Source organism: Verticillium alfalfae, genomic scaffold (assembly GCF_000150825.1).
Source record: "Verticillium alfalfae VaMs.102 supercont1.3 genomic scaffold, whole genome shotgun sequence".
In the NCBI taxonomy this organism is placed as follows: Eukaryota; Fungi; Ascomycota; class Sordariomycetes; order Glomerellales; family Plectosphaerellaceae; genus Verticillium; species Verticillium alfalfae.
In genome coordinates this window covers 933969-942035 of record NW_003315036.1, presented here as the reverse complement: position 1 = coordinate 942035, position 8067 = coordinate 933969, and the positions used below count along the sequence as shown (strand labels likewise).

At 58.0% G+C, this 8067-nt stretch overlaps 4 protein-coding genes across 4 annotated transcripts in view; 3 read left to right on the top strand and 1 right to left on the bottom strand.

Annotated features, from left to right (window-relative positions):
* The window catches only part of VDBG_02805 (dolichyl pyrophosphate Glc1Man9GlcNAc2 alpha-1,3-glucosyltransferase), a gene marked incomplete at both ends in the record, with an annotated part of 1667 nt that extends 1112 nt beyond the window's left edge, over nt 1-555 (top strand). Inside the window, one exon of the mRNA XM_003006620.1 lies at nt 139-555. Coding sequence (XP_003006666.1) covers nt 139-555 — 417 coding nt within the window. The remainder of the gene's footprint in view (nt 1-138) is intronic.
* A 1907-nt stretch (nt 556-2462) lies between these two features.
* On the top strand, nt 2463-3857 carry VDBG_02804 (DDT domain-containing protein; the record flags this gene model as incomplete). Its single annotated transcript, XM_003006619.1, has 6 exons — nt 2463-2465; nt 2533-2598; nt 2667-2725; nt 2798-2816; nt 2888-2953; nt 3021-3857. The coding sequence occupies 6 exons, from the start codon at nt 2463-2465 to the stop codon at nt 3855-3857; spliced, it is 1050 nt and encodes a 349-aa protein (XP_003006665.1).
* A 143-nt stretch (nt 3858-4000) lies between these two features.
* On the top strand, nt 4001-5905 carry VDBG_02803 (DDT domain-containing protein; the record flags this gene model as incomplete). The annotated part of the gene is made up of 3 exons (XM_003006618.1): nt 4001-4764; nt 4814-5694; nt 5745-5905. 3 exons carry the CDS (start codon nt 4184-4186, stop codon nt 5903-5905), a joined length of 1623 nt encoding a protein of 540 aa, XP_003006664.1.
* Nucleotides 5906-6417: 512 nt separating this feature from the next.
* VDBG_02802 (predicted protein) lies at nt 6418-7245 on the bottom strand (the record flags this gene model as incomplete). Its single annotated transcript, XM_003006617.1, has 1 exon — nt 6418-7245. One exon carries the CDS (start codon nt 7243-7245, stop codon nt 6418-6420), a length of 828 nt encoding a protein of 275 aa, XP_003006663.1.
* Nucleotides 7246-8067: the final 822 nt, after the last annotated feature.

Here is an 8067-nt window from a genome sequence, read left to right as displayed (position 1 = left end):
CATCAAGCTTAGACCAAATTCAAAATATCCCGCGAGGCCCTTCGGGGGGATACCGGCTTCGCAGAACCGACCTGAGATCAGCAACAAAATCAGCTTTCGAATGACAATTTTTCTTACAAAATGTACCCAATCATTTAGGCTCTTAGGCGCCCGACGTGGGGAGAACTTAGTGGGCGCAGTGACACTCTGAAGATAAAAAGACAAAAATATTCGGCTGGCACGTCCACGAAAAGGCCGACCCTGCTCATCATCATCCCCTTTAGCCTCATTGCGCTGCAGGACCGTCGATACATCGGCGCATTCCGCCCGCTTGCCGTCGCGGGCCATGTCTCTCTGTTCCCGTTGCTGTTCACGCCGGCCGAGTTTCCGATCAAGACGGTGTACACCATTTTCTGGCTGATCCTCTTCCTCATGGTGTTTGACCGACTGGCGCCGCCCTCGCGAAAGGCGAGGTTCTTCCTGCTCGATCGCTTCAGCACGCTGTATATTGCCGTCAGCATCCCGCTGATTGTGTACTGCTCCCTTGTGCACCAAGTCGTGTTCGGCAAGCGCTAAGAGTTCCTACCACTGATGTTCACAAGTTCGTCCTCACGATAGGAGTCGTCGGTAGCTGGGTGGGCTTCATGGTCGTGTACCTTGCTTCTGAATGTCGAAGACCAGAGGCCACGAGGAGCCTCATTGAAGCAGCTCTAGATGCGAAACAATAGAAATCAAGTTGCGAGACGCCAGCATGCCACGGCAGACAGTGACGTGAATCAGGCTCTTAGAGGAGGAGCTCTGTCACCCAATTGAGTGGGTTGAGGTTGGTGCTGACTCAGGAGACAGCCAATCAAAATTGTATGACCCACGTGTGATGCAAGGCTGAAAGCCACAGCAGCGGGTAGAATTTCTGACCCTAACGATTTCGGGACTGGGGTGGGTCTCCGGGGGGGGGGGAGGGTTGGTTCTACTGTGGACCGCGACGGATGGCTGCGCGCGAACACGCGTTGCTTGTTGGGTCCAATTCGTTTGACCGGTCTTTGGCAACCACGGACGGGCGGCAGACAGCATCCGACTGAAAGATGGACAGGACATCGATGCACAGAATAGGGGGATGTGATGCGATAAGAACCAATTTCAGAATACCTACGGCAAGGTCCGCATGGACAGGATGACGTCTGGGGATGGTCAAAGATTCAGAGACAAGGGCATGATATTGAATGCGACGCGGGATGCAGCAAGGTCTATGACCAATCGAGCTTCTATATACATTGTTCAGCCTCGGAAGAATAGAGGAAACGAATGAGAAGTCTTTTTGCCAAGGTGGTGGGCTGGAGCAGCCGGATGACGCAGGGCGGTTGCTGGGGGCCTTTTCAACTGTCGAGGAGGCGATTGACAGATTTTAGGCTACCCTTTCGATGGTTCGAGCACGTGCATCGAATCGACGCTCATTTGACCATCTCGTCTACAAAAATCTTCATTTGACGTGTATTCGATTTCGGCGGTCGACAGGGTCATTTTAAGCCTATATACTGTGGCCCATGTCCCGTGAGCGAAAAGGTGGTTGTCACGGCAGAGATGGCCGGGTGGATAGGTGGTTTGGAGGAGGAGCGCGACGTGAATCCGAACCGAACCGCACCGCACCACACCACACCACGGGGGCTGCCGGACGGGGGTCCCGACCAGCGCAGCGGCCGCCAATAGGACCTCGCGGACGGCGGTTAAGCGAGGCGCCTCCCCACTGTCCACCGTGGGTCCAGGTACCGAAGTCACTGTCCCCTTCTAAAGTGCACCCGTACGGGGCCCTTCAGCGGTCGACAGCAGGCGATCGTGGGGGCCATGGATCGTGAGGTACCTCGGGGTACTTGTGTCAGGGACGAAATGGACGACACGGCCGACCATCCCCCCCCAGTCTCGTCTCGGTGCACTTGCTGCTGGCGCTGGGTCGCTGCGCTGGGTGTAAGGGTGTAAGGGTGTATGGGTGTGTGCAGGCCTCCTCCTCTGCCCTTCTCCTCCTCTCCCACTCGGACTTGTTTTTTTTTCCTCCTCCTCCTACCTCGTTTCCTCATCACCACCAGCTTCAACCTCACGACACGTCAGCGGCGGTCATTCAACCACCACCACGATTCCCGCCGCTCATCGAACCCAGCAGATCACCCCCCCGGCTTCTCTCGCGACCCTCCGACTCGACCGCCGGATCGCGTCTCCCACCGAAGCCTCGCGTGTAAGTCGCTACCACGACAGATCCGCACACCGGCACCAGCATCCACGACGCGACTCCGCCACCCACAATCGACGGTTCCTCGACGACCGGTTCGCGCGACAGCACAACCACGGCACCAAACAACGGCATTTTGCTTCCTTGGCCATAGTAAGCTCCTGCAGACGAGAGCAGGCTACTTTTCAGCCTTGCATCACGGCATCCCGGTCCACCCTGCCAACCCTCGGACCAGACGATGCAATTGTAGCAAGCCTCAGCCACCATGGTATACTCCGACCAACAACTACAACGAACTCATCTGGATCCGGATGTCGCTGACATGCAGCTCCTAGGTTCTTTTCAAGCGAAAGCTGGTTCGCTTTTTACCTCCAGCCGACATCAAGGACGACAATGCAGAGGTTCGCAAACTAAACCGCCCCCCCCCCTCTCCCCCTCAAGCGCCGACGCTAACCAAGCTTTCTTCTAGGTTTGGCACATTCCTCAAACGGGAGAAGTCTTTGGTCAATATGAAGACTACTTGGCCAGGTAGGCCGAATTCCTTCACAGCTATCCCCCAACCCTCATCATGTCAATGAGCCATCCGCTGACAGCTCTTAGGATGGATTTCTACAAGCAGGTAAGAGCGAACCAGGTCGAGTGGGGCAACTACTGTCGCGACACACATACTCACCCAAATCCTGTATTTAGCGACGTTTTAACTGCCAGATCAGCGGACATTCGGGGTTGACCTTCTTCGAAGCTCTGAAGAGCGAGGTATGCATTCCTTCTCCTCCCGACCCTACTCTGACATGGCGTTCCTGACCACTTCTCTCTCCCCCAGACCGCCGGCGCCGAGGAAGTAGAGCAGGCTTTCCCCGAAGCCCTCAAGGGCCCCGTCCTCCGCCGCGTCCAGTTCCAAACCGTCTCCCGCATCGATACGCTCGTCGACATGGTCTTTGAGGACTTCCGCTCCGACTACTACCCCGGCGAGGCCGTGACCGTCAAGCTCACCAACGGCGAGAGGTTACAAGGAAGCGTTCGCGAGAAGACGCGCTTCGGCCACAAGGTCCTTCCCGACGGCACCATCAAGCCGCCAAGCACAAAATACTTTGTCAGCATCGACGACCGCGAGGATGCCGAGGCCGTCGTCGACGACAGTCACATATTCCGCGATCGCAAGATCTTCACCAAGGCTGTTCTGCGGTCTTTCATCAAGCGGACCGTCACGCGCGAGGCCTGGAATGGCGCTCCTTGGCTCGTGAACCACGACTACGCCCAGGAATACCACATCGACACGCGCATTCCTGCGCATCTGCTCTACGACAACAAGCTCCTCGAGAGGAAGATGCACCAGGCGCAGAAGCGCCGCCTCTTCTGCCCCACGACCCAAAATGGCCGCCAACGCCAATTGGATCTTCACCCTCGGACCTGCCCGTCTGCAAGAGCTCAAGCCCATGCCCAAAACGCAAAAGGGCAAGCTGCAACACCCACACCAAAACCACTCTGGACATTACCTCAACGACCCGAAACGACCTGCTCCCGAGGCGGGCGTCTTTCATGCGCACTCATCTGGCAACCCCTTTCAGCTCCCGAACTTTCGCCAAAACGACGCCTTGCCGCATCATATGGCAGCCCCCCTACCGCCACCACCTCCACCGCCACCAAAGTATCCCATTGAAGATCTCGCGCTCGAGCCGCGCGACGACAAAATCAGGCCGCCCATCAAGTTCATGTGCAAAGACCCGCCGAGCGAGTCAGTTCCAACAGCAAACGGCAGCGACGAATCTCCCAAGGACTACCGAGACCGAATCTCCATGTCGTCGGTCGGACCCCTGCTGGAAACGTGGGACACGCTCAACGTGTACTGTGAGATCTTCAAGCTCGACTCCTTCACCTTTGATGATTTCGTCGAAGCCATGTGCGTCGCATCCGAAGAGACGACCGTTCAACTATTTGAAGAGATCCACTGCTCCGTCCTCAAGATGCTTGTGTCTTCCGAGGCCGATGGTGGCAAAGGTCAACGTGCCGCTGCCTGAGGTGGAGGATGAAGACGACGAAGACGAGGAAGACGAGGAAGAAGAGGCAAGGTCGCCCACCCCCGAAGCGGAGAGGCCGCCGGCACGCGCCACCCGGAGCAGCTTGGCCAAGGCCGAGGCCGAACGACTGGCTGCCGAGCTCAAGGCTGCCGAGGCTGAGGCAGCAGAACCAGAGGTCAAACACCGCGCCGAAGACCTCTTGGAGGAGTACGAGTGGATCGAGCACCTGCGAAAGCGCGACTTCAAAGACGGCGGCTGGGAGATGATCATGGTCGGCCTTTTGCACCAACTGTCCAAGGAACCGCGGTTGGAGAAGTCGTGTGAGGAGTTGCTTGAGCAGCTTGTCCCCCGATCCGTGGACCCGACACAAGAAACGGTCCTTCAAGCCTATGCGACCCTCGACGTCAATTACCGGGTTCAGGCCCTGCAGATCATCTGCATGCTCACGATGCGCACAAAGGCCATTCGCGCGTACATGGAGGACTGCAGCGAGACGATGACGGGTTACCGGAAGGAGAAAATTGAATGGCAGAGGCAGAGGAAACAAGCGTGAGTATCACTGCCGTGATAGCCAGAGATTCGTACTGACCGGAGACAGCGTCGAGGAGCTGAAGGTGCTGAACGACCAACGAAAGGCTCTTCTGCCCGAGGAGACGCCGCAGGACCCTGCCAAGGCGGAGGAGGATGCAAAAGCTGCTACGACTGATGTGGACTCTCCGGCCAAGGCTGGCACTCCCACCAAGGAGGGAGACGGCTCCGACTCGGAAGAAGACGCGCAGACGCGCAAGAACGGACGCCGACCGAATGACCGCACCCTCGAGCGCCAGCGGAAACGCAAAGAAGAGAAAGAGCGGAAGGAGAAGGCTGCCGAAGCTGCCAAGGTGCCGAAGCAGTCGAAGCAGCTGATCAAGAACACCAAGGACATTCAAAAGAAGGAGGAGTTCATCAAGAAGTGCGAGGACGAGGTTGCTATTCTCGACAACGACCTTCGAGAAGCGGATTGCCCGCGCACGCGTGTGTTGGGTCGCGATCGATTCTGGAACCGATACTACTGGTTCGAGCGGAATGGCATGCCCTACGGTGGACTGCCCGACAGCTCGACGGCCTCGGCCGACTATGCTAACGCGTGCATATGGGTGCAGGGACCGGATGACCTCGAGCGCGAGGGCTACATTGACCTCAGCAAGGAACATCAGGACGAGTACAAGGCCAAGCACGACATGACGGTGCCCGAGCGCAAGAAGATGGAGGAAGGCGCGATGAGCGTGTTCAATGCCGGCCAATGGGGCTACTACGACGACCCCGAGGCCGTCGACAACCTGATCCGCTGGCTGGACCCACGCGGCTACAACGAGTTGAAGCTGCGCAAGGAGATTCTCAGCTTCAAGGACAAAATCGCCAAACACATGGAGAACCGCAAAGAGTATCTCGCACCCGCGGAGAAGGAGGAGGATGAATCCCAAGGAGCCGAAGCGCGGCGTCGCCCACACGCACGAGGCAGCAACAAACCCCTGACCCACCAACTACAGGTGCCTCGGCGTGGGAGAACACGGTCGCCATGGAGGAGCTGGGGCACTTGCACTCGGAGCCGCCCCCGCCGCCGCGGAACAAGAAGCAGGTAAAGAAAAGGCAGGCTGTCGATCCCACGCCGGAACCGCCGTCGGCTCCCAAGACGAGGCGGAAGAAGTGAGGAGCCTGGGCCGGATGAATGTGTAATATAAGAGGTAGAGAGGGGGAAAACAATCTGCCACCCTTCTGACGTACAAAGCAGATGGGCTAGCGACTTTGCATGTATGGGCATTGCCGATATGGTGTTTTTTTTTTGGACAACGGATTGGGGGGGAAGGGGGGGGGGGGGGGGGAGCACCAATACGACTCTGTCTACGGACAAGAGGGGCCGTCTCGGTTTTGCAAGGACGCAGGGAGGGAGCGAAGGCGGACGGCAGCGTTTGATTGAGAATCGCGTAGACTTTGCATCGAAAGCGTTTGTCTCGCCATTTCCCGCAGGTTGTGCCATGTTTTTTGTGCCCCATTCGTTGGCCAAGTTCGCTGATGCTAGCTATTTGAGCACGACTCTAACTCAACTGTGCCCTTCATCAGTGACCATAATGCTTTTTTCCTACTCCATCCGTCCAACTCATCACGAGTGAAGTGAACGTGTGTGTGTGTGTGTGTGCTCCCCATTAGCTGCCTCAGCACCGTCTAGACACAGCGCCGACACGACGAGACAAACCCCCTCTCGCGCGCCCGCAGCGTCTCCCACCGGAGATGCTCCTCCTCCGCATCCTCTGCCCCTCCGGTCGATATCGTCTCCCACCGCTCGCCCCCGTCCTCGACCTCACTCTCGTCTTCGTCTTCGTCATCGTCATCCTCGACCTCCTCGCCGTCGTCCGCCGCGCTTTCGTCCCGCTCCGCACTCGCCGTCATAGCCCCAGAGAAGACGTCGCCCCCGCCGGTCCGCCCGCTCTCCCACCAGGGTCTGTACCCCGCCAGCGCGCCGCGCCGAAACAGCAAGCCCGGCGGCGGCGCGGGCGTGATGCCGCGCGCGGGGTCCGCGTGCGAGGGGTCATCGGGGAGGAGGCGCAGGCGCGCGAGGACGCGGCGGTGCTCGACGCTGCGGAGGTTGTAGGGCCCCGCGGAGATGCCGGGGGGTGGGTTGGGGAGGAAGTAGCTACTACGGCCGGGTGGGCGGACGGCTTCCTCGTAGCGAGGGGGGGCTGTCGCCGTGAAGGGGGGTGCAGTGGCGCTGCTGTTGGCGGGATTTCGGGCGCGCGCCCCTGGGACCGGAGCTGCGAAGAAGTCTGGGAGGAAGGGTGGGAGACGGAGGGTGCTGGTTTGGTGGGCTTGCGGACTGGAGCTGCTTGTCCTGGGGGATCTCTCTTGGTGGGTGCTTGAAGGGGGGTTGGCCGTGGGGAGGGCGTGGCGGGAGGGCGTGGAAAAGAGTCCCCTTTCGACGGGAGTAGAACTTACGGGAACGGCTGATGGTGCCCGGCTCAGTGTGATGGTTGTCGGGAACCAGTGCATAGACATGATGCAATCGAATAAGTGTGATGTGTTGCGAGAGGTTGGATTCACCTTGGCAGTGATGCATGTAGCAATAGAGGTGTAATTGATAGCCAAAAGCGTGGGACGAGGAAAGAAAGAAAGAAGTGCAGACTGATGTGTGAATGATGATGCACATCGGAGATGGCTTCACAGAATAGGGTTCATGAGAGCTATCAAGGGTCTTGAACTTGGAATCAGATGTGCAAAAAGTAGTGCATTGCCGAAGAACATGCCTCTACCCCGAACACCTCTCCGGCTAGGTATTACCACAAACTGTTGTCGGATTCTGCAAGGACAATCGGTGCAAATGGTCGACCGCGGCCGTCTCAGAACATCAGCTGAATTCGGGCGATATGGGCCACTTCACCTTGAGAGCTTACTCGAACAACCATCATGTCATATTTTCACCCCATGGCCTGACCCGACATCTCGACACGCCAACCTGTGCTGTGGTATCCATGCATCCAACTTCCTGACCCGTCAAACTTCTGCAACCCCTAAGTCTGTCGTGAGAGCCCTTTCGAGACCAGGCGCAGCGCTTCACCCTTCCGCGACAGCACCCATTCTCAGTAATGACGAGGCATTTAGTTTGCCGGCCCCTTTTCCCAGCGTATACGTATACAGAGTCAGAAGAATCAGGAGCAGCACCTGCACGCCTAGCAGAACGCTGACGGCAATCATGGATGCATGGCTGACATCGACTCCCCTGAAGTTGACCGGCGGTTTGTCAACAATCCGTCGCAAGCCGTACGCTCTGTCCGTGTCTACAGAGTCACAGGGCTTCGTTGCTAAATACATTGCAACCCC